The sequence below is a fragment of the Dromiciops gliroides genome, chromosome 1, assembly GCF_019393635.1.
Source record: "Dromiciops gliroides isolate mDroGli1 chromosome 1, mDroGli1.pri, whole genome shotgun sequence".
NCBI lineage: Eukaryota > Metazoa > Chordata > Mammalia > Microbiotheria > Microbiotheriidae > Dromiciops > Dromiciops gliroides.
In genome coordinates this window covers 698613342-698640249 of record NC_057861.1, presented here as the reverse complement: position 1 = coordinate 698640249, position 26908 = coordinate 698613342, and the positions used below count along the sequence as shown (strand labels likewise).

General features: G+C 40.1%; 1 protein-coding gene across 1 annotated transcript in view; it reads right to left on the bottom strand.

The window, feature by feature from the left end:
* NUP210 (nucleoporin 210) overlaps nt 1-26908 on the bottom strand; it is a 163545-nt gene that overhangs the window by 35360 nt on the left and 101277 nt on the right. The window contains 6 exon segments of the mRNA XM_043977585.1: nt 81-143; nt 4258-4393; nt 4548-4675; nt 11539-11667; nt 21987-22088; nt 22232-22336. Of these exon segments, the coding sequence (XP_043833520.1) occupies nt 81-143; nt 4258-4393; nt 4548-4675; nt 11539-11667; nt 21987-22088; nt 22232-22336 (663 nt within the window).

Sequence of the window (26908 nt, the reverse complement as noted above, 5' to 3'; positions counted from 1 at the left end):
AGGGAGTGGTATTCACTGACTGCCGTGTCATAACTGTGGTAGGACCACCCTAAAGCCAACAAAAGAAAACCGACTCTTACCTGCATCATTGCACCAATGATCAAAGTCACTTTTCTTGGTATCAGTCTGAAGGGAGGAAAGACCTAACAATGGAGAAAAAAATGAAAGTGGGTGGCCTTATATTCTTGTCTCAAACAATTTTAGCTAAAGTCCTCAGTCTGCCATTGAAAGCCCTTAAAAACAGTTTTTCAGGTACTGCTCTACAGCATTTACTGAGGAAAAAGCAATGGAGTTGGAGCCTTGGTTCTGCCATTTTCTACTCTCCATGACCTTGAGCAAGTCACATAGGGCAGTAAATGAACATCTTCATCTTTCTGGGCCTCATTGCATCATCTGCAAAGAAGGAGGGTGGGAGACTTTATGACTTCTAGGATCCCTTTTAACTTATAATTTTATGACTTAATGCACATCACTCTCCTTCACACAACCTTTGTTATAAAATCCCAAATCATCTACTAGATGTCTGCCCAACTCAGCCTCATCTGTGACTTTGCACAGGCTATCACTCAAGGCTGTGATCCACTCCTTCCTCTCTCCAACCCATGAGAAGTTCGGGCTTTCTTAAAGGCATAAGTCATGTACCAGCTCCTGCAAAGTCTTTCCTGATGCCCCCAGATGTCAGTGCCCTTCCTCTTCAAATGACCGTGTATGTGCTACTCTGTTTCCATGCTGTATCCATGCAATAGACTGGAAGCCTCTTGAGGTCAGGGACTGGATTTCATTATGCTCATGTATCCTGAGTGCCTAGAGAAGTCATGCAGGGTGGTGGATGGAAGGCCAGCCTCGGGCTCCACAAGACCTGGGTTCATGTCCTGCCTCTGACACACTGGCTCTATGACCCTGAGGAACCTCTCAGGGCACCTGAGTTAATGGGTACATATGACAGAAAAGATGCTGTTCTGCATTACACACATTTCCTCGCTTGGAGCCCCCCTCCACCCTGTCACCTCCTCACACAAACACACACTCACACGTGAATGCACGCATGTGCACACACATGTGCACGCACACACACAAAATCACAGATCTAGACCAAAATGGAGAACACAAACACCTATGCCTAATGAAGTGCCTTGTGCGTAACAGACACTTACTAAATGATGGCTGGATTGGATAGATAATTAACGATTCCCCACACACATACTCCCAAAGCAAAAGGAAGGTAATCTTTGCAAAATCACCCTGTCAGAACAGCTGTACGTTTCCAAATTACTTTCATGCTTCAAAAGAGAATAATAACAATCCTTCACATATGCATAGTTGATTATTTTTTTATTACTTTTTCTATCATTTGTCTTTACTTCTTTGTATACAGGTATTGCCCTAGGCAGGGACTGTTTCTCTTTTTTCTTCTTTATATCCCCTGGGTCCATCACCGTGCTTGGCACATTGTAGGTGCTTCAAAATCTAAGGTGAATTGATCTGAATAAATCCCTTGTGTTTGCTTGCATTATCTGGACTTCTTAGGCCCCGGCAGGACTGGAACTTGGGACAAGTATGATGCCTGTCACTGCACTGTGCTCCAACATGACTCTGCTTCAGTTGGCCCAGTGTAGTAGTGTCCCCTCTCCCCTATTCCAATGTGTGTTGATCTCATTCCCAACTCCAATGCCTTTGCCCCTGTCCTCCCAACTCCCTGGAATACATTCCCCAAATTCTCTGCAATGCAAATCCGGTCCATTCTATGGGACCCCACTGAAGACTCCTCTCACCAGTAGAGTCTCCCCAGGCTCACTATAACTTAAATTGATTTTCTCCCTTTCTTTGAATTCTTCCAGATATTTTGTCCTGATATATTGTCTTAGAATTATTCTTTATTGAGTTCATGTATGCTGGTTTTGTTTGTTTAACTATGCTATATAAGCCCTTCAGTGTCTCTCTGGTTCCTATCTTCTTTGTATTCAATCGAACAAGCATTTAACTAGGCACCTACTAATGTGAAAGGCACTGTGCTAGGTGTTCCAGATACAAATATTGAATTAAAAAAACCAACCAAACAAAAAAACCCAACATCTCTGCCCTCAAGAAAATTGAATTCGACATGAGGGAATATGACAAACTTCTAAAGAGATAAGCACAGATGTGATTATTTGAGTAGGGAAATAACGATAACAACTATGAAGTCCTGGAGAGGCTTCGGGAAGGAGCTGGCATCTCTGCTCAGGCATGGAGGAAGCTAGGGACTGTAAAAGTTAGAGGTAAGGAGGAACTACATTCCAGGCTTGAGAAAGAGTGTGTGCAAAAGCAGGGGGCTGCAAAGCTGATGTCTGTGCCCGGGAAGCACAGAGCTCACTTTGGCTGGAACACAGAGTCTGTGAAGGGGAGAAATAAGCCTATAAAAGTCGGCTGACGTGAGATTGTGAAAGACTTTAAATGCCAAGTTAAGGGACATGGACTGGAGCAGTGATTTCATTAGTAGAAGGGACTCCCTCTCCCAAGAAAGGCCAGGACCTCTTTGCAACTTCTGATCTGGGAGAGCTGTCCAGAGCACTTGGATGTCCATGACTCTCCCAGGGTCCCACAGACGGTATGTGTCGGAGGAAGCACTTGAACTCAGGTTTTCATAACTTCCAGGACAGCTCTCTATTCACTAGACCACACTACTTCTTACCAAGCAGAGGAGTTTGTAATTTGTCACAGAAGCAAAGTTTGTCATATTCCCTAACATCCTTGAACAGGGGAGAGACAAGGCCAGATACAGGCATGTTCAGAGCTTCATAAATTTGATGTTGAATGAATGGATGCTGCAGAATCTGAGGATTTACCTCTGGAAGAGACCACCCATCCAACCTCCATTTTCAATCTCCCCTTTTACAAAGGCAACTGAGACCAGGGAAGGAAAGTGACTTATACCAGGTCACACTGCTAAGTAGCAGAGCTCAGAATTTGAATTCAGATTTTCTGCCTCCAAATTGAGATCTCTTCTCATTGCACTCTGCTTCCCTCAAAGAAGCTGGTTGCCTTGCCGAAGAACAGAATACTTTGCATGAATGTTATTTATCAGGAGAAATGCATTTCATTCTACTAGGAATGCTTTTATCTGGAGGAGCTAACCAAATCAAACTTCTTGTCAGAAAAGCCCAGAGTACATCCTGCTAGCTTGAGAAGCTGTGGAAAGACCTGGTGCAGGGGAGCCAGGATGGGTTCTAGTTCCTTTCTGCCACTAATTCACAGGCTGCCCTTGGCTTACCAACATTCCCTCCTGAGGCCACAAAAGAGGGTTTGGATTAGATTCTCTCCACACGTCCTTTGGGGTGCTAACATTTTATGAATATTTCATGGTCAACTTCTGCATGACACAGAGATCTCCAGAAGATGCTACTTTATATTCCTTCTAAAGTGTACACTTAGAGGTGATTTTCTGGCTGGCATCACTAAAGCCTAGAGCACCTGCAGTGTCATGAGGACACTGTGGCACAAAGGAAACAAAGACAAAGCCTGAGACACGAAGGAGTGTGCACGTGAGCCACAGGGAGCTCTTCTTGGGTGGGAGAAGCTGCACTGTCACTTCCCTGCATCAGGGGCACTCTGTCCCAATGGTTTCAAGGGCTACAGACATTTTTAAGGGGTTGAGTTCTGCTCTGCAGAGGTTTCAAGGAAATGGGAGAAATCAGGTTTTCCTCTGAACAGCTCTGCCCTTTTCCATTTGGCAGATCCAACAGCGCCTGCCAGTCAGAAGGCTGCATGTTTCTTACTCCTCCTGGGTCCAATTTGCCTGAACTGAAAAACTGCTAGATTTGCATACAAGGTGCCTCCTGCATTTGCTTATGCTGTGGGGTTTTTTTTAATCATTTATTAAGTGCCTGTGCATTTGCTATATGTGTCACGTAGGCACACATGATAATGTACTTATCTGCACTTACTCCGCCCTCTTGGAGCTCAGTGTACTATGGAGAGACACACTGAGCAGCAGAGCATCCCTCAAACCTAATGCTCCCTCGATTGAATTTCTTTCTACTAAATCAGCCTTATTGCTTTCTGGCTCCAACTTCCTTTGGGGTCTATTAAATGCCCACATTTTACAAAATGGACATTACCATTTACAGAGAACCATGCAAATGATAAATTGAAGATCATCTGTTCATGTCATTTTCTAAGTAGTTTAAATATTTTAAAAATAATAAAAATCTTAATTCTCTTAAACCCATCCAAACGAGCCCTTGTGGATGTGACAGCATGTCAAGTGCCACTCCTTACCTCAATTTGCTGTGGAGCAGAGTTGATTTTTTGTCCGACTTTATCAGTCACAGTTGCTGTCAGACTGGTCTGCCCAATGGCTGCCCCATGGACAAGAAATGTGGCAGTATAGTCATCGAATGCTTCATCAAGGGCCCTGAAATAGAGGAGAAGGAGGAAGAAATGGGGACCATTAAAACTCCCTAAATGAATCCTGCTGAGTTTGCCTAGGTCCCACTGCTGATATCTGATAGCCAAAAGGGTTCCAATACTTCAGGTGCCCATAAGAGACTTCTTTGAGGAAAACTTACTCTAGCATGACAATCTGGGATGCTGCTCGGAGTTTCAAGTCCATGAAGGAGAAATACTTGGCCAGAAAAGGCTTCTTGGAGAAATCCAGCACTCGGACATATGCCTTCACAGTCTTCCCAATCTCTACCTGCAATATTTAATGGCTAATTATTGATGCTTCCTATAGAAGGATTGCAATTTGCAGAGAGAAGAAAGTACATGCAACAATAAAACCCAGACTTATCAAAGTGAACATGGAGTCATTTTAATATAGATTCCATGAAGATAGAGAAATCACATGGGATACATATGCACCGCCAAATGATGCATAAGTTAGGAAGAACTAAGTTTATTCACACCCCTTCTCTGACATCTTAGCTTCTGATTCTGGGCAACTTACTTCAACATTTAGTTACCAGAGTGACTCTCTCACACTAGAAAGGAATTTCCTCACCAAGAGTTTCCTATATAAAAGAAATCATAGGTCCAGCAGGAGAAAAAATAGGATGATCATCTAATGACAGTTTAGGCTATACAATGACACTTCATTAATTGATATATGACTATTTGGACAGTTTCTATAGTAATGACAGCATTAAAAAAAATCTTTGAAAGACAACCACTCTAGTCAATGTGATGACCAGCCAAGACTTCAGAGTATTGATGATGTGCCTTCCCATCTCCAGAGGCATGAGAGACTTCAGGTACAGGAGAAATGTATTTTTAGATATGGCAAATGTGTGGATGTGTTTTCGTTGGCTAGGCTTAAAGTGATGATTAAAAATATGAGAGAGATAGTTTCTGGGTAATTTAATCATTTTATTAATAGGCTGGCAGGTTATTAATAAAAGGAGGTCTATTGGCCATCTCTCTCAGACCAAAGACCCTTAAAGGTGGTGGGTTCTCAGTTCATACACCCTTCCAACTGTAGGATGTCCATCACATAACAATCAAATCTAATTGGTTAACATGATTGGAGATGAGTTATATTAAAATGAAGTGCAGGGACACATGACTTTAGATGATATCTTAGAAGGAATACCCCTCACTCAAAATAGTTTCCACCTAAGTGTGGTTTAATCTCATCAATTAAGTCCTTCAGCTAACTTGACAAAAGGATTCATCTCTACCCAAGTCTCTTTTGTAAGGTTGGGTAGGGTTTGACCCCTATGAATCTTACTTTTAAGAACTTGCCTTTGGAGTGGGGCATGGGGAGTGGGTGGGTGGGGATAAGAAGTAATAAAGAAGGGGAGATCACTGGGTCCCCCAAGATACTGGTTATTAATAATTATTTCTCAAACTAATTATTAAAAGGATTGTGTTTTTTCTTTGTTTACTTGTGGGAGGAGCTTTGGTGGGGAAAAGGGAATTAGTAATAGTAGTGGCAAAAAAAGAAAGAAAATAAGGCCAATGAGCATTTAAAAATTCACATAGGAGAACAGAAGGAAATTCAGAAAGAAACAAAGACAAGCTTTGAAAGGGACATGTTTAATATATTGTATTTTTTTAAAAAGCTGTATATAATAGATTCAAAATTTCATGTATAATTATTTTTCCATTCTAGTTTGTATATGGAAATATTTGTTTTTTTGAAGTGATTGTTTAGTTAAAACTTTTAAAAAAATTAAATTGAAACAAAAGATTCTATCAGTTTGAAATGTGTAAAAATTATTTCAAACTGCTCTGCCACCATTTAGTGACCTGCAGGCTCAATAGGAGTCAAGAGGATGAGAGACAGATGAAAAGCTAAGGCTGCATCAACAAGAGCAGAGTGTTCAGAACCAGGAAGTATTTTCATTTCTTCCTCTGCCCTGACCAAACAACATTTGAAGGATACATTCAGTTAATCCTAGGTTTTACATTTTAGAAGGGAAATTGATGAGCTACAATTAATTCTGAAGAAAGTATCAAGGATGGTACTGGAATTCAAAACCATATTATAGGAAGAAGAATGGAAGGAACTGGAAATTATTAGATTGGGGAAGAGAAGATTTGGGGGTAGAGGGTAGGAGGCTGGCTCAATCATTAGAAAAAAAATCTGATGGGAAGGAGGAGGAGGAGGAGGAAAAAGAGAAGAAGAAGGAGGAGAAGGAGAAGAAGCCTATAGTTTCAGAGGGAAAAGCTAGGGATAATGGGAGGAAGTTACAGAGTAGAAGATAGTGGCACAAAATGAAGAATTTTCTAACATTTAGTGCTTTCCCAAAATGGGATGGGCTATCTCAGTAGGTAGTAAGATTTCCATCACTGGAGACTTTTAAGTAGGGATTAGATGACCACTACTTATAGAAAGAATATATGAAAAGATAACTAAGACTAGCAGATGAGTGATCCATACAAAATGAGGATTTGGAAGATGGGAACCTTAAGAAGTGCCACCTGAGGATTTTAAATCGAGGACAGGAATGGTAGCTACCATTACATGTGTGCCTTAGAGTTCATGGGAATGTATTTTAAGAAATTCAAGTACAGGGTAAGTAAAATCCCATGGCCCCAGACTCTAAAAGGGAAGAAGGCTCAAAAGGAATAGGCAGATCCTAGAATTTATCATGTTATAACCACATATGATTCTGCTGAACAAGAAAAAAAAATGAAGTGTCTAGAGAGTTCATTGTTTCTACACAATGTGCTCAATGAACAAGCTCAGATTTTCAAAGGACTCATACAAAGATGGCAGCAATCTCAGGTAACTGAGGACACATAAAAAGAGTGGTACACATATAGACCTACAAGAATAAAGACCAGAGGGGGCAGCTAGGTGGTGCAGTGGATAAAAGCACCAGCTCTGGATTCAGGAGGACCTGAGTTCAAATCCAGCCTCAGACACTTGACACTTATTAGCTGTGTGACCCTGGGCAAGTCACTTAACCCTCATTGCCTTGTACAAAAAAAAAAAAAAAAGAATAAAGACCAGAATGAGCTGAACCTTGTGATAAATGCTAAGAATGTTCAACAAAGGGACTTTTTATCCACACTAGGTGAAAAGGGAAGAACAAAGGAAGACGAAGAGTACCATTTGGGGAGGATGGTGAGATGATGATAGAGTATGGATCACAGACTCCCAGATTCAGAGCTCCAAGGGAAATTAGAGGGCACTGAGTCCAACCATTTATTTATAGATAAGGAACTGAGGCCCACAAAGGTTAAGGAACTTCTCCATAGTACAGTAAGTATTTGAGGCAGGATTTGAACCCTGGTTGTCCTGGTTGTACTATTAAGAAAGGATTGTCAGATCAGAGATCAGAACTAGAAAGGATCTCAGGGCTCATAAAATCTAACATCTTTATTTTACAGCTGAGAAAACTAAGACATAGAAGGGTTAAATGACTTGCCCACAGTAATATGATTAGTGAGTGTCAGAAGCAAGATTTGAACCTGGGCTAGTACCTTATCCACTATGCCATGCTGCCTCTCAAGAAGGTAGGGTTACTCAAAAGTAATCTTATTTTTGTCTTCTTGACCAATCAGAAGGATTTTTAGAAGGGAAAGAAAAGAACAAAAATGGCTGATAGAGAATCAAAACTCAGAATAAATGAAGAGGGGGCAAAGGGAGATAACACTAGGATTCTGTGATTAAATGACAGCACTCTATGAGTTCAGAAGATTGAGAAAGAGTAAACTTCTAGAACATGTGGGCAGAGAAGGTTTCATGGTGAAGCAATAAATGAAGCCTGAAAGGAAAATGTTTCAGGCTATGCAAGGGAACAAACTTTCTGAACAACCTACAGTTTTTGAAAAGTGTCCATTCAATTATAAACAAGATACTGTTTTTCTACATTCATTATAGCAATCACCCTAAATAATTCTACTGGGCAATTTTTTTGTTGGCCTAATTCCAGCAACTGTATGTACTTGCAGTGACAAAATTTCACTCCTCTAAAAATATTCCATAGTTCAGGGTTTGTGCTAATTCAGTCCACATTATTATGGTTTATGCTATCACCATTAAATTTTCACTGAGAACCAACAATGCACCGGGCCCAGGGGAGAATAACCAGCCAAGTTCTCAGACCAGCTGGCTTACAATTTAAATAAGCAACTGGACATAAATTCTCACTCAAGGCTAATAGGAGGGAGAACTGCAGAATTCACAGAAAAATTTCATGTCAACAGATATGAATAAATCTGATATAATACCATTTATTTGCATCAGTCAAAAGGGTGAAGCTAAAAAGAATTCCTGGATTCCACTCTCACTGCCGGGCAGTCAAACAATCTATCAAATAATTAACAAGCATTTATTAAGTGCCTGTTGTGTGCTCTGTGATGGGTGCTGAGGATACCAGCAGCCCTTTCCCTCAGAGTGCCTCCCATTCTACTGGGAAATACAATATCAATAGATAAAACATACACAAAATAAATAGGAGGAAATTTGGGGGTGGAAGGCTAGTATCTGTTTGGTTTTGGAGGGGGAAGTGGATCAAGGAAAAGCCTCATGTAGAAGATAGCCCTTATGTTAAACATTCAAGAGAACGAGGGATTCTAAGAAGTGGAAATGAGGGAGTGTATTTCAGGCAGGAGGAACAGCCTAAGCAAAGGTTTAGGAATGGAGGAATAGCAAGAAAGCCAGGTTGGTTGGATTGTAGATTGCAGGAAGGGGAGTCAGGCATAGTAATGCTGGAAAAATTGGTGGGAGCCAGGGCATAAAGGGCATTAAATGGTCCTCAAAGGAGTTTGTCTTTTATCCTAAAGTTCACTGGGAGTCACTGGACTTTACTGAGTAGGGGAATGACATTTACTTTAGGAAAAATACTAGTGGAGGATAGGTGAAGGATGGATTGGAGAGTGGAGAGACTATTTGATAGCCTATTGCAATAATCCATGTGAGAGGTGATAAAGGTGGCAGCCACATGATTAAAGAGAAGGGGATAGAAACTAGAATTGCTATGAAGGTAAAATAAACAAGATTTGACAACTGAGTGGATCTATGAAGTCAAGGATGAGAAGTCATGGATGACTCCAATTTGGAGGACTTGGGTGACTAGAAAGATAGTGGTACCTTGAACAGAAATAGGAAGTCAGAAAGTGGGGTGGGTTTGGGGGGATATCATGAGTTTAGCTTTGGAAATCTTGAATTTAAGTATTTGAAAGAGAATTCCATTTGAAATATTTAACAGGGAGTTGGAGATGCTCAACTGTGGCTCAAAAGAGAGATGAAGGCTGGTAAATAGATCGTGGATTCATCTATATTGAGACAATAATTAAACCCAGGGGAGTTGATAGGATTACTGAAATACAGTATAGAATTAGTAGAGAAAAAAAGATCTAGGGCAAATCCTTGGGTACAACTATCATTATAGGGTGTGATATGGAGTGTGATCTGGCAAAAAAAAAAAAACAACTAAGAACTGCTCAGGTAGATAAAGGGAAACCATAAGGGACCTATGTCACAAAACTGAGAGTGACAAGAGTATCCAGAATGAGAATACTACTCACCAGTGTCAAATGCTATAGAAAGGTCAAAGAGGAAAAGAATAGAAAAAAATTATTAGATTTGACAATTAAGAGATTGTTGGTAACTTTGGAGAAAGCAGTTTTGTTGAGTGATGAAGTCAGAAGCCATTCTGCAAAGGTTTGAAAAATGAGAAAAGAAATGGCAGCAATGAGAATAAACAGCATTTTCTAAACACTTGGCTGTAAAAGAAAGGGAAGATACAGGGTAATAACTTGAGAGGCTAGTAGAATCTAATGAAGGGTTTTCTAAGGATGGGAGAGGGGTATTTTTTTAAAGGCAACAAGGGAATAAAATGAGTAACACAGGAACTGAAGGTCAAAGAGAGATGGAGATGCTTAAGTGGGCAATTTGTTGAAGATGATAGGAGAGAATGTGATTAAGAGAACATGTAGAAGGAATGAAGTTGGCAAAAAGAAGGGACATGTCCTTATCAGAGACTGGCAGAAAGAAAGAGAGGGTCAGGATGACCTCAAATTGTGAAGCTTGAAAAGTATATTTTAACCTTTGTAAATGTTCACATATTAAGAGGGGTTGGTCTTGGTGAGAAGAGCTACATTTTCATAGAGTAGATGGGATTTGAAGACACAGATATGTGGAGAAGAAGATCTTCCAGTTACTAGGCTTATAATTATCCCAATTTAAATAAGAAAAAATCATACAAAGAATGATTAAAATCCCTCTTCCAAATAGAAGGAATTAATTAGATCTTAACAAAATGCTTGCTGAACTAAAATGAAAAAGCCATGGATTCAAATTTTTAAAAAGAGAATAAAAAAACAATGAAATTAAGTTCTGGCATGGCTATGGTCAAACAAGCATGCTAATTTTATACTGCTGGTGAAGCTGTGAATTGGATCAACCTTTTGCAATATGGAAATCAACCCCCCCCCTCCAAATTACAAAACTATTTATACCCAAAGATCAGTGGTCCCACTATTGGAACTATACCCAAAGGAGGTTATGAGCACAAAAAATCCCATCAATTAAAAAATATTTAGTAATGGAAAAAAAAAACCTGGAACCAAACTAGGTGTCCAATGATTGAATATTATTGTACCAAAGGTGACAAAAAATAGGAAAATTTCAAAGAAATATGGAATCACTTATATGCAATGAATTATATAGAATAAATCAGAACTAAAAAACAATATACACAGGCTACAACTATGTAACTGAAGGCAATAATAACAGCTATAAGTCTATGTCAAATACCCAGAAAAGGAGGTAAAAAAGGATTAAAAAAAAACAAGTAGAACAATATGGTTCCTATAGAATTAAAGACAAAATACATAGTTCTTGTTTGGGTTTATCAACCTGCAAATAAAAGGGGTTTGTGGAAACATGTACAGTCATTACAACCTCTCTTTTCTTAGTCATTTTGTTTATTGATTTTTCTTACTTCATTTCCTTATGTCCTTATTTATGCACTAGAATAAAGTTTGTGTTTATCAAATTGTTTGAACAAAAACTTGTTTTTTATAGAGCCAGAAGTATTTTCCCTGAGTATCTTTCCTAAAATCTCTGAGATGGTATAATATCATAAGCATCAAATCACTAACCTTGTCAACAACTCGGACATATAATTCCTGAATATCTGATACGTGGATTTCAGCCTTTGCAGGTGACGGGAATGCCAAACACAAGTCATGAATCATCACTGTTAACATTCCTGGGTATAGTGGATACACCTGAAATGCCAGAAGAAACTTTTGTTTTATGTTTTAGATGATGACACATGTATAACCTATATTAAATCACTTACAGTGTCAGGGAAGTGAGAAGGAAGGGAAAAAAATTTCAAACTCAAATTTAAAAAGAAAATTAATTGTTAAAATTGTAACTGGGAAAAATAAAACATTATTAGGAAAACCAGAAAATCTTATTTTAAAAATGCTACAAGGCTCCCAACTTCTCCAATTAATTATCTTCTCACATCTAACAAGTACTAGTGACACCTCACTTACCAGGGCTATCTTATTCACCTCAGTCTACTCAGCCAACTTTTGAAACCAATTCTGAAACTGTGTAGGAGGCAAAGCTTAACCCAGATGTTACCCTGCCCATCATTTTCCCTGAACATTCTCATCACAAGAGAATCCAAACCACATAAATGCCACATGAAAAAAGAATGCTTAGCAGGGTTAGCCCTAGACATCATCATAGATAAAATTTATAATTATAGCTAACATTTACATAGAAGCTTGGTGATGCCATATTGCACAGAGCACTGGACCTGAAGTCAGGAAGACCTGAGTTCAAATCCAGCCTCAGACATTTACTAGCTGTGTGACCCTAGGAAAGTCTCTTAAACTTTGTTTGCCTCAGTTTCCTCAATTGTAAAATGGGGCTAATAACAGCACCTACCATGCAGGATTGTTGTGAAGACCAAGGGACAATATTTGCAAAACGCTTGGCACAAAGAATTGGAAACTGAGGGGGTGTCCATTAATTGGGGAATGGCTGAACAAGTTGTGGTATATGAATGTAATGGAATCTATTGTGCTGTAAGAAATGATGAGCAGTCAGATTTCAGAAAAACCTGGATAGACTTAAGTGGACTAATGCTAAGTGAAGTGAGCAGAACCAGGAGAACATTGTACACAGTAAGAACAACATTGTGTAATGATCAACTGTGATAGACTTGGCTCTTCTCAGCAGTGCAACGACCCAAGAAAATTCCAAAGAACTTATGATGGAAAATGTTCTCCACATCCAGAAAAAAGAACTGTGGATTCTGAATACATATTGAACCATACTGTTTCTACTTTTGCTTTTTGTTTTTGTTTTTTGTTTTTTGAGGTTTTCCCCTTGTGTTCTGATTCTTCTTTCCCAATATGACTAATGCAGAAATATGTTTAATGAGATTATACATATATAACCTATATCAGATTGCTTTCTGTCTTGGGGGGGAAGGAGGGAGAAAAAATTGGAACTAAAAATCTTATGAAAATAAATTTTGAAAACTATCTTTACATGTAACTGGAAAATAATAAAATACTTTTATGATTTAAAAAATAAATCTTTAAAAACATCCAACACCGCTTGGCACAGTACCTGACACAAAATAGGCATTATATACATGCCAATTCCTTTCCTTCTTCTTTTCCTTTTATGAATTAAAAAGATATTTATGTATATATGAATACATGCATACATATATGTGTGTGTGTATCATGTTCATTTTATCCTCACAACAATGAAAAGTAGATACTTTTTATCCCTGCTCTGCATATGAGGGAACTGAGATTTAGAAAAGTTTGGTGACTTGCATAGTGTCACAGGCTGGATTTGAATTCAGTTCTTAACTCCAAATCTGATATTCTAACCAATGTGCCATGTAACTGCCTCATTAGCAGCACCAGTATCATTCATACTTGAATAGCTCTTTACATTTTACAAAGTGAAATGTTAAGTACAGTACATGTGTTATTTCATCTTCATAACAATCCTGTAAGGTAAGCAACATAAGTATTGCCACCCCCATTTTACATATGAGGAAACCTAAGCTTAGAGAGAAAACAGGGATGAAATCCAGAAAAGCAGGGCAGTAGGCTTTGATGTGAGAAATGGGGTGCAGGGCTTCCAGAAAAGATAGAGCATGGGTATTGCAGGGACTTATTGTAGATGGCTGAGAGAAAAAGTGAAGCCCCTGTGGGAATAGATTAAATTAGATTGGAAGAGATCATGTAAAAATGAGGAAGGTGGGTCCCTCTATGAAAAACCCTATGCCACCATTTCCCTGTGGGTCAGCCTCGTACTAAAGTCAGCCTATGGATCAAGCCAAGTATCTCTGGCTACACCATAAAGGCCTTCATAGCCTTTAGAGGAGTTGACCAAAGTGGAAAATATATATGCCCCACTGAAGAGGCCATTGCCTCTCTTCCTTCCCCTCTCCCCAACCCGGGGTTAGTTAATTTTTCTAGGCACCTTTCAATGTTCTCTAATTAGAAAAAATGACTCAGATTTTCTTCTATTCACACTAGAATTGCACTCCAAGAGGTCACAGAGTTGTGGCTGATGAATTCTGCAACACTCACTTACTTGATAAACTCTATTCTTACCACCTATGTGATCAGCCACCTAGGTCCATGTAGATGATTTTATGTGACTCCCTCATACCTTTGGGAAAATAGGTGTCAAGTAATCTATGACCTTAATCACTGAAGGTGCCACACCAAGTTGTGCCAACCATATATATCTTTCTTATTATGAAATGCTAATGTTGTTTAAAATTACAATTATTTTAGAGCAAAAAGAGACCTCAGCTATAATCTCATACAACCCCTTGAACATTTTATTTTATTAATATCTTGTTTTTATATCACCTTCATCTTATATATATCTTTCCTTTTCCTTGCTCAGAAGCATCAGTTATAAAGAGAAAAAAGGGAAAAAACTCATTTCAGCAGTTAATTAGTACATGAACCAAGTCTGACATCATATACATTGTTCCACAACCATAGTGCATCACCTCTGCAAAACGAAGCAGGAAGAGTATTCTCACATCTCTTCTTTGGGACCAAGCTTGGTTATTATATTGTCCGGCCAATTTTTAAAGATGTGTAAAATGATGCTCCTTGTCCAAAGTTTAAGAATGCTAAGGGTTGGAAGATTATCTAATCCAACCTCAACCTGAAGCATCAATCATTTCTATGACATTCCTGCAGAGTAGTTATGAGCCTCTACTCAATTACCCCTTAGTGATGGACAATCTTTTCCATTTTTGTATAGCTCTCATTTTGGGGAAAGTTTTCTTTATAACAAGCCAAAGTCCACCTTCTTGTAACTGCTACCCATCAGTTCTGGCTCTCCTCTCTGGGGTCAAGCTATCCTTCTTCTGTACAGTCTTTGGAAAAACTGGGTAACTACTAAGTGGCTAAGCCAACACCAGAATACAGGTCTTCTGATTCATAATCCAGCAGCTTTTCATTTCCAAGTTCTCTCACTCAAGTGGCCCCTTTGTCTTGGGGACCTTAAAAGAAGTCATTGCAGGCATCCAAAAAAAAACAAGTGGATTAGCTGACCTCTAGATCTGTGACTTGACAAGTTAAGATTTCTTGACAGGCAAATCCCAGTGCTTTCAGCACTGTGTATGACTTCCTTTGAGACAGCTGCACATTATGCTCTGAGGCCCTCCTTTTCACCTTAAGGTCCTGACTTCAATAGCTGCCTCCTGTAACCAGACAGCTCACTGTCACTCTGGAGAAGAGATCCTCAATGGAAGGTCAGTAGGCTGAGGGAATAGCAGGAAGTGCTTTTTAAAAAATGTGCCAATAATGGAAAGATGCAGTGTCAACAGTCAATCTAAGGTATTATCAAGGCCATCTGACAAGATGAAAGTAAGTGCAGTTGACTCAATAATGCAGCCGGTGGATGATGCTTGAATCATTTCACATAATGGTTTAAAATATATGAGGAAAGGTCCCTTAGTGCATATCACAAGAAATAATGAGGTTCATGTAATGTGAGCCCTCACCACATCAACCCAATATTAAATATAGACTGAGAAGCTAGGTCCAACTATCATTAGATTTCTGAACTGTCCAAAGGAAATTCACCAGAGCCTCTTACATTTCTGAAAGAGAATTTCCTTAAAAGAATTGCAAAAGCCTCCACATCACTAATTCAGTTGGACACAGGGATGCTCATTGGAACATGCTGAAATGACACAAGATAAACAAGTGAGTTAAAATGCAGACAGGCCCATGTGGGAGAAAGATTGGAGGTGTTCATTTTCAGGGAGCAGCTATGTAAACTTTAAATGGAGACACAAAATGAAAAACACAAGGAACTGTTCCTTCTAGACAGTGCAGCAATTTCTTGGCAAAGGGATTTCAAACCATCTTTCTGCAAGCAGCAGCAAGAAGATGGGTGTTTTATGCTCATTCACCACCCCCAATTTACTGTGGAATTTTAATCTGGGGGAAAAAGTCATCATTCCGAATGAATTCCAATTTTTAAGTGTTGAAGATGCCACCTGAGAATGTCTGTGAAGACTAAGCCTGAGGGAGAATCCTGTCATCTCTTCATGGAAGATGCATGTATTATTGCTGTTTAATAATGCTACGTCCAATAGGAAAAGTGAAGTCCGGAGTTAAGGAGATGCTCTGAGATGCTGATTAAAATGAATCTAGTGAGTCACTCATTCCTGATCTAACCCCTGTGTTTCACCCCACTATTAGGGTTCTACCCGAATTATTCCAGCTCCCATTTCCCTGGTAGTGAGTAATACTTCCTACTTGCCCCTTGCTATTCAGCATTTGTAGACGAACTGTGAAGTTCCAGTTTCTTCACCTATAAAAAATTTTAAATGTCATTGAAGCAATCAGTTTGCATTTTCTATATTATTGCTGAACTCCTTCAGTGTTCTTATAAATCTTGCATGATAGCACCAGAGCTTCAGTGCAGATAAAAGTCTAGCTCTGACGTCACTACTTAGCAGTCTTCAGAAGTCTGTGGGGGATAATACCAGGCATGGCTTCTGCATTTTCTAGTCCAGTGGGCAATCTACCGCCTGGAGCTCACAGTGCTGTGTTTATATGAAAATAACCTGCAGTCAGAAAGGTCATGGTACTGGCATGAACAATAGCTCAACCAGCACCCTTAGAAATGCTGAGAAGGTTTCTCTGGGTGGGTACTAAGATTAAAGCTAAGTTATTATGCATAATTACTCAATAATTACACAATTTTCAGCTTCCAAGGCTTTTTTTCTTAATTAAAAACAAGAACATCACTAAGCTCCATTTTGGAAAGAAAACTTAGGCTTGAATCAGCTATAAATTTTTTTCAGCAAACCAACAACAGGAATAAGGATTGAGCCTGTGATTTCGTTAGTATAGGGAACTCTCAACCACTGTTGGTTGTTACCTTTTCAGAAAAAACAGAGGATTTTAAAAGTAGCCTGGTGTGCTGATTGGTTAAATGCTTCCCCAGGGTCACAGAATCAATATGGGTCTGAGGCAGGTCTCTCTCTGAATGTGAGGCCAACTCTCTATCCACTATGTCATGCTGCTTCTGACAAAATAATAATATGAATGATATTAACAATATGATCATTGATGATGGTGAAGACAACAATGACCAAGGAAGGTAACACAAGATGTCAAGTATGGCACAGTGGGAAAAGCATTGGACTGAGAATCAGAAAACCTGCATTCAGATTTTAGCTCTGCCATCAACTTGTCCTTGTGACCTTAAACTTTGCCTCACCAGACCTTAGTTTTTCCCTGAAATGGGTCCCCTTCCAGTTTAAAAGTCCTGTATTCTAAGATCCTTGTCCAGCTCTGACATTCCATCTTCTAGCATTCCTTTCTGGTTCTGACATTCTGTATTCTAAGGCAAAAGTACCAAACTCACAGTAGAGGGCCACTTTACTCCAGGAATGCCAAAACAGATTAAAATGTAATTGAGAAATGTTTACCAAAATAAATAAAAATACAATACAACATAGATGATATGAATTTGAGGTTTTCTAAGTCCATATGAAGCCTGCAGAGATCCATATCTGATTTGACACCACTGTACATCTAAGGCACTTAAGCTCTGTCATTTTCTCTTCTAAGGGTTTTGTTTGGGTGGGAGAGGGGGGTTGATTTTTTGTTTTTAATTCTATTTTATATTCTGAGGTTCCCTTCACTTATGATATTCTGTGTTCCAAAGTCCCTTTCCCATTCTGATATTCTGAGTCCTAAGGGTCCTCCTAGGTCTGACACTCTATATTATATGGTCTTTTCCCACTGTAACATTCTATGCTTTAATGTCCCTTTCCAGCTTTGATGATGTATGATTCATTTAATCTTTCTAGTCTTCCCAAAGAATCTTGGTATTTTCACTAGTTGGGAATTTCTATTACAGCAGTAAAGAATACTGAGTGACCTCTTCCATACAAGCACACAAAGATCTTTAACAATGTTTGTATAGCTTCTTTCACAGGTTCATAACGTTTGTTCTTACAGGTAAAAAAGGGCTTAGGCTAATTCTCTCTTTTTCAGATAAGGAAATTGAACCTCAGAGAAAAGCAATTTAGACAAGACCCACAATGCTAATTAAACATGCAAAGTTGAAACTTAGAACCTGGGTCTCTTGCCTCTTTATACCCATACTACATCGCTTCAGAAATCTAAAGAGATTCATAAGCCATTCCACGGGTCTTGGGGATATGCTGGTAGGAAGTAAGAGAGACATTTTCTTAGAGCTATTGAAGAGTTGTTATAGGCATTCTTGTCCTCTGTGATTAAGGGAAATGAGAACCTGCTAATTAGCTCCTGAAAATGCCAAGAAAATGTGTAAGCTACCTTCAAAAACAAACCAGGGACAGAAGAAGCTGTTAGGACTTGTGCCAGATTATCAAAACCATGTGGGAAAAAATACATTCCCTTATCTTGGGGACATGCAAAGAGCCACCTCACAGAACTTTCCATGAATCAGCTGTAATACCTCCTGGTAAAGACCTTCCTTCTTCTCATGTGGTCTTATGAATACATGGGACATAGTCATAGTCACTGGACAAAGGCAATTGGATGAAAGATTAAATATGGAGACAAAAGGGACACAGAGGTCTGGGACTGAAGCAATGTGTGACACACATTCTGCCAATGTATTTTTATCTATCATTGTATTCTTTGAAAGGGGAAAAGACCTTGGTGTATGAGAGTGGGATCTCACTGACCCATTGCCAAAAGTGCCAAATCTTTTTTGGGGGCAGGTGACAGGATGGGAGTAACTGGTACTTTGGAGTTTAAGGATAGTATATGCTCATGGGATGAATATGGCAACATGGTAGATGGAGAACCGGGATCTCAAGGAAAAAGGAACCCTGCCAGGTTCTGGTCTTACCCAAAGATGCTAAGCTTGATTGTTCCTTACTGGTCCCAGATGTGCAGGAGGAAGCCCTCTATTATCCTCACTTCTGCTTTTCTAGCCCAACCTAAGCATAGATGCCCATACTTTTATCCTATCATTACCTAAAGAGAGAGGTATTTTCAAATGATTTCACTAGTATTTATAGTACTTGTTTACTTAAAGTAAAGTAAAAGTAAACTTAAAGACTATAAATTCAGTTACAGATTATAAGAATCTTCTAGCACATGCCCCAAATCTGACCAAATGAGCTTCCAAAGCTTCTGGTGCTAATTAGTCTCTTTCCCACTTGACTAGCATCTGGCCTGATTTCCATGGAGAACCATTAGGATGACTCAGGAGAAAGGCACAAGCCTACCTACCCAAAACAATTGGGACCCAACTCCTTAGCTAATATTCCACTGCAAAACTGGGGCCCCTTAAACCCACTATGAGGGTCAGTCCTTCTGCCAGGAAGTCCTCCTTGGTAGCAATGACTGAACTTTTCATGCCAGAGGAAACTTCAGTAAACTTAAAGCACAATACACACACACACACACACACACACACACACACACACACACACACACACACAGAGTTCCTACTGACAAAAAAAGAGTCACATCTTTCACAATATGGTAGAAAGAGGTAGCTAGGTGGCACAATGGATAGAACACTAGCCTGAGTTCAAATTCAGTCCCAGACATTTACTGTCTGTGTGACCCGTGGGCAAGTCATTTAACCCTATTTGTCTCAGTTCCTCATCTGTAAAATGAGCTGGAGAAAAAAAATGACAAACCACTCCAACATTTTGCTAAGAAAACCTCAAAAGGGGTCACGGAGAGTCGGACATGACTGAAAATGACCAAACAACTGGATGACAGAAAGAGCAACAAGGCAGGAACAAGGAGGCCTTGATTCTACTCCAAGCTGTGTGACCTCTGGGAAGTCACAGAACCTCTTGGAGCTTATGTAAAATGGGAATAGTAATGCCTGCCCAGACCTATTCAGAGGGTTGGTTTGTAGGTCAAATGAGATGTAAAAGTATATGCCAAAGTAACCTGAAAAGCTAAAGTTTGATACAAATACAAGGGATTGTTATTAAAAACATACAGGATTATTTGTGTCTTTAGAAGTATTTTAAGTATACAGTTCTAAAATACTATCAGCTTGGTAGAAGCGAACTTCATCTTATGTAATGAATCCTTTATAATTAATAATAAAAATAGCTTTACATAGCACTTTAAGGTTTACAAAATACTTTACATACATAACTCATTTGATCCCCATAAAAACCCTGAGGTGTAGATGTTATTATCATTTCCACTTTACAGAAGAGGAAACTAAGGGACAGAGAGTTCAAGTGACTTGCCCAGATAGTAAGTATCTATGGTAGGATTAGAATTCAGATTTTCCTCCAAGTAAAGTAAAGTGCTTTATCGACTGTGCTACCTACCTGTCCATTCGGAGAACTGACCAAATTTACTTAAATCTGGAATATCCAGGTCAAGATTTGAGAACAAGACTCCTTACTCTTTCAACTTCTATCAGCGGCAATATGGAACAACTTTCCCACAAAGATTCCTTTAGCTTCCTCTCCTCGCCCTAATTCTTCTGCAAAGCAAGGCTGCCCGGGCAGGTCAAGACTCTGCTAGTTTTCTTCAGGAATTAACAAAGCCAAATATTTTTTCCGCAGGTACATAATCATTTCATGGTCATTCTGGAGGAAAATGGAATTTCACAAACCCTTCCTTTCCTTATGACCAGCATTCTAAATATACGAAGTCTCTGTTCTGGTAGGGTTATGATCTTATATCAAAAACCTCAATTAATCAGTGCAACTCTTTGCTGTTTTTCCCCTTCAGCCAGTTTCCAAGAATCCTGATCAAGGTCACCTGCTAGCATTACTCAACAAACACTCACTAGCCAATGTATTGAGTTTCTCATGTTGTTTAGAGAAGTTGATCAGTGTGCTCTTCTAAGACTGCTCCATCTCTCAGATCTCTCAAATATTGGACAAAATGCCAAATTCCTCAGGATCCCAGGTTTCTTCCATAGAACTAAGAGCCAAGAGTTTTATCCAGCCACCCACAGAATAACAAAGCAATTGGAAATCAACCAACCAAGAAATATCTATTGCACTCCTGTCATGGACTTATACTTGCTATTATTATTTACACTAACAATAAAGTACTTTCCTAACAATCTGAAACTTTTACTTTCTTGCTAACTATGTAGACTTCTTTTTTTTCAACTTGAGAAAGAAAAAATAAGAAACATTTTTAGTTTTCAGAATTATTCAGGATTTTTTTTTGCTTTTTCTTTTGAAGAGAAATCAGCAAAAGAAAATACATTTGTTCAGTAGGAAGAGGGGCTATGGAATGTGTTTTTAAAGCAGGAAGATAAAATACTTAGGGGCAAGCTCCCCAAGCTTCAGGCTATCCAACCCCCCAACATTTTCTTTTCAACAATGATTGTTTGTTCTAAAGAGCAGAATGAATGTTTTTCTTTGCTATGATTTATGGGTGACAGTCACAGGAGGAGCCATTAACTATCAGGATTTGGGCCAATGTTTCCCCACTGAGAAGAGAATAGGAAAACTGTGACTTCAGCCATCCATAAGACATGATTGTGGACCATACCCAAAGTAACCTTCTACATTCAGTGATATTAAAAATCAACAGAGGGAACTGAATAGCAGACCACAATTTCCTTTCTATTTTCTTTAATGTCTTTAAGTGATGGATTCCTATGTAAATGCAGAAATCACAAAATTAAGTTGCACAGGGGTAAGATAAAATTATGACTTTGAATCAGGGGAGCAGGGTTCCCAGCTCTGCTACTAACTAGCTATATGTTCTTTACAACAAACAAACAAACCCCAAACAGTCTAGGCATCTACTTTTAGACAAGTGGAAACCTGGGAGTTGGGAGACAGTCCTAGCTCTGGTACTGCATGACCTTGGGTGAGTCATTTCCCCACTGTGGCCCCACATGTCTTCATCTGTAAAATGGGAGGATGGGACTCTAACACGCCTAAGGTCCCTTCCAGCATTAGCACTGTATGACTCTAATACCCTTCTCTAAATTCATCTATGTTGCATCTATGTAGTGCAACCATCACTACAAAAGAATTAAAATAACTTTATTAGAAACTCCATCCACTTACCATAGCAATGCCTCGAGCTTCTTGGTAAGAAACTTTGACAATGTTTGTGATGCTGGTGTTGATGAAAAAGTACCCAGAGCCTTCTTTAATGAGGAGTTCAGCCTACATGAAGAAGACACAGGAGAGGATCAGGAAGAGGAGATGGGACCGTCACAGTCAGATAGCCTCACTTGTTATAAGAAGGAGGCTGGAGTTTACATTCTTTCACATGAATACAAGTAGACAGAAGAAAAAAGCTGGTTTACCTGAACGCCAGGATGGTTGTAGATGGTTATATCATGGGGTGTCACTTTCACATCTTCCACAAGAATTAGCTCAATGGTTGCCGAGATGGGCATGAGAGGTTCATACTGAAAAGGGGAAAATGACTCATGAACTGCAGAAGGAAAGAGCCAGGAAGAAAGAGCCTCTAAGTTTTAATGGGGCATGAAAACCAAGTTTGCAGAGCATACTCAGCAGCCAAAGGACAGTAATATCAACTTGACTCTCATGGACTGTAGACAGAACTGTTCCCTGGGTTGATATTTAAGGGGTCCAAATGCTATGTGGTTCAGTGGAAAGGGCGTGGCCAGAGATCTTCGGTTCAACTACCTTGGGTGAGTCATTTATTGTCCTTGGGTCTTTGCTGTTCTATCTGTAAAATGCAGAGGCTGGACTAAATGAACTCTGAGGCCCCTTCAAGCTTCAGATCAGGATTTCTTTGCCTTGATCCTTTTATTTTTTCTCTTGTGGAGTCCATATTGATGGTCTAGTAATAGCGATTCACATTTATACAGCACTTTTGGATTTACAAAGTGCTTTCTTCATGATATTCTTGTGAAGTTGTAGTGAAGTAGTGGAAATGTTATTTTCCCCATATTATAGATGAGGAAAATGAGTCCCAGAGAAGCCAAGTGACTTGGCCCAGATCACCCAGGTAGTCAGTATAAGAGCTGGAATCCAAACCCAAGGCTTTCTGGCTTCCAAGTCCAGCCTTCTGGAGCATCAAGTTGCCTTTCTACTTTATTTTTTGTTTTTGTTTTTTTTTTTTTTGTGGGGCATTGGGGGTTAAGTGACTTGCCCAGGGTCACACAGCTAGTAAATGTCAAGTGTCTGAGGCCGGATTTGAACTCAGGTACTCCTGAATCCAGGGCCGGTGCTTTATCCACTGCGCCACCTAGCTGCCCCTGTCTTTCTACTCTAATGGATGACATATTATACCCGAAAGATTATAGGTTCTTTCCTGCCTAATACACCTGAATTAAATGAATGAGAAAAAACTGCATTTATTAAAACGCTCACTATGTTCCAAGCTTTCTGCTAAGTACTGAAGATACAAATAGAAAAAGCAGACAGTCCATTGTTCTAATTGGAGCTAAAAGGAACTGTGAAGAAGCTCGAGTTGTAATTGGAGTAGATAATTCATAAAAGAAAGTCCAGCTTCAGGGCAGACAGAAAGTCCTGGAAATCTTGAAGATGCTGGGCTGGGGCAGGTGGCAAGGTCAAGAGGTCTTTAAGTTACTTAAGTAGTAATAGGAGAGTACCAGGGGACTGCTGGGCATAGAGACAGGGCAGATGGGAAGGAAGGTCTAAAGAATCTTAAGAAGCAATAGTAGGGCAGATGATAATGCCTGGGGGATCCTCCATCTCATCAGAAGGAAGGGAGTTGTTGAATTCTCTCTCATTTAAACTCTGTGAGGAGTCAAACAGCCCAGGTACCTGAGAAGGCAAAAAGGTAAGGTGCTCCCAGGAGCCGTGTTTTTCCTGCCTGATTATCCAGGTTAGATTCTGGAACTCCCTAGATCAGGGGAAGGTAAGAGAATAAAGTACTCCCGGCAGCCATGCCAAACAGGTTCTAAGATTGGCCAGGGCTGGGAGCAAGGAGGGAGAAGATAAAGAGGGAAGGCAAGGGCAACAAGGTGCTTTCCTTCCCCCACAGTGGAGGCTCTTCCCACTATGACTTTGCCTCCTTTCCAGGATTAACCTTGCCATGCATGGGGCACAGGGACAGGCAACAACAGAACTGATATTTCAGTGGCTGGGCTAGAAGTCTGACCTATGTTTGAGAGCAGATGTTATGTCTGTTGCCAACGTCTGGCATTCCCTTTTGAGTTATGATTTCTCTCTGGTTGGATTAAGAAAAGGAAAATGCAACTACAGGCTAAGTCAGCCCCATGCCTAGGACTGAAATGAAATCAGATGGCTGGCTAGTGAGGTCTGGGCTCCAGGCCTAATGCTGACCAGGCAGTAGAACCAAAAGCAAAATGTGCTATGCTCAGCCTCTCTTCTGTTTGCTGGGATGTGGAGGTTAGGGTTGGTATTAGAACAAATTCATTTTAGGCCTTCTGTAGAGAAGTGCTTCTGAGAGAGGATAGACTGGTACCTTTCAAAATAAGGCAGTCTATTGGGCTGTGGCCAAAGCATACCATTGCTACATCTCTGATGAACACTACCTCATCTTATCTTTCCTCTCTATATCCGGGCTCTCATCACCTCCCAACTACATAACACATCAGCCTACAAACTTGTCTGGTTGCCTGTCGTCTCTTTTATCCTGAACATCACCACCAAATTAATATTCCTACAACACCACTTTCACCATGTCAACAATCATTGGCCCAAAGGTAAAATCCACATTCCCTCGTCCTGGCATTCAAGATGGCCTCTGAGAATCACTAGCTCTGTTCAAGTTTCAACTTGAGTGTGAACTCTGGCCTTTTCAGATTTCTGCTCCCAGAGTGGTGCTAGCAGTCCTGCCTCCCCTCTCCCCAAAAAGTACTTTTGGTATTTACACTGGGCAAGTTCCACTTAGCTTCTCGGTGCTCTAAGCAACTCTCTCAGACTAAGTAACAGAGAAGGTACTGACTTGAATTGGTAGAGGGAGTTTCCTCCCCTGGAGAATCCTTATACCAATGATATCACAGCTCTAGTCTCTACCCCTCCATATTTTGCATCTCATCAATGGCATTCATGTTGCCTTCACCTAGGAGAATTTTAACTCTTTGCTGGGCAGAATTTTAACTCTTCTTTTCATTTTTATTTTGTATCCCCAACACCTATCACAGTGTCTAGCATATTATAGATATTTAATAAATGCTTAACTGCTTATTGAATTGAATTGAAATTAACCCACTCTGGTCTCATTTCTGTCTTCTAAGAATACCAGCCCCTCTAATGGTCTTCTTTATAAGGCCACTAGGTGGCGTAGTAGAAAAGAGTGCTGAACTGGGAGTCTCCGAGTCTTAAGTCTTAAGTTCAAATCAAACATTTCCCAGCTGCAAGATCCTGGGAAAATCCCTTTAACCTCTGTCTGACTCAGGCTCCTCATCTATAAAATGGGGATAGCGATAGCATCTACCTCCCAGGGCTGTTGTGAGGATAAAATAAAATATCTGTAAAGTACTTTGCAAACCTTAAAGCAATATATATATATACATATATATACGTGTGTATATATATATATATATATATGCAAACACACATATACATATATACATATATCCTAGCCATTATTATTATTACTATCCTTCTTTGAACTCCTAAAGCATATGTTTTTACCAACAATTTGGACATTTAGTCATAAAATGTTCTGCCTTGTGTCTCAACAGTTCGATGGTACCTGTACAACTAGGCTATCCGTGTGTGGGTTAGAGTTAGTCTTTTTCTTCTTCTGCTCCACTGCTCCCTCTGCCCACCCCCCAAAGTGGGGCAGCAGGACATGGACTGTAGCCATTCAATAATGAGTGTGTGAATGACAACATGGGCCTCCAGCTACATTCTTCCAGTAGCAATATACAGCCAGCTCCTAGTGTTTCCCTTCCCCAAATTACCCTGTACTTTTTGGGGTGTGTATTCTCTCTATATATACTTATTTCTGTATCTGTTACACACACACACACACACACACACACACACACACAGAGGAATGTAAACTTCTTGAGCACAAGAACTGGTTCATCATCACTCTACCTGGATTAACAAAAGGAAAATGCAACTACAGGCAAAGCCAGCCCACTTTTTGCCTTTGTTTCCTCATCATCAGTGTGGCAGATAGTAGATGCTTAATGACTGTTTGTTGATTGCCATTCTGGAGCCTGATAGTTTAGGGTGAGGAAAGGATCAAGCAAAGAAGGCTCCCATGGTCGAGCATGACAGGACTGAGCCAATTCTCTAACAAGATGTGTTCTGGGACAGTGTGGAATGCAAAGAGGATCTGGGTCAGGTGCATTACCAAGAAGTGCTGGGCTGGACAGCACTGCTCTGTCTGGTGACAGTGGCAAGTATTCTGTCTCTCCCCCAGGGTGGCTGTGCCAAGCACATGGTGGCTTCCTCTGGGCACAACAGTTGGCAGGGCTCCAGTCCCAGAAAGAGAACAAACTAATATGCCAGATGCTGCATAACTGGACAGGATACAAAACTGTCCCCTCAGTGTCCCCGCAAGCAAACACCCTCCAGATATAGGACTGGAACAGAGAAATGACCTAGCAACAAAGGGTTATGAGCTGGCTCCTCCAACAAGTGCTACCCCATGGGCTTAATTTACTTTCATGACATCGCTTCTTACCTCAAGAACCAATAATGGCTCCCCGTTATCTACAGGATCAGGCCCTGACTCTTCTGTTTGGCACTGAAAGCCCTCCATGATCTGAGCTAACTTTATTTCCAACTACTCCCCACATAACCCTTGTTCCAAGCTAAACTGGTCTTTTTACTCCTCCCCCTGCCCCCCCAACATCACCTTCATTCCTCTGGTCATTTCTCATATTGTTGTCCCACCCTTAGAATTCCCTTCCCCAATCTCTCTGCCTGTCCCAATCCTATGCACCATTTAGGGCCAAACTCAAGACTCACTATCGCCATAAGACTTCTCTCTGACTCACCTCTGGACAGGAAGAAGGTCATTATGGATCTAAAAAAGAGTGGCAGCTTCTTCTAACAACCGC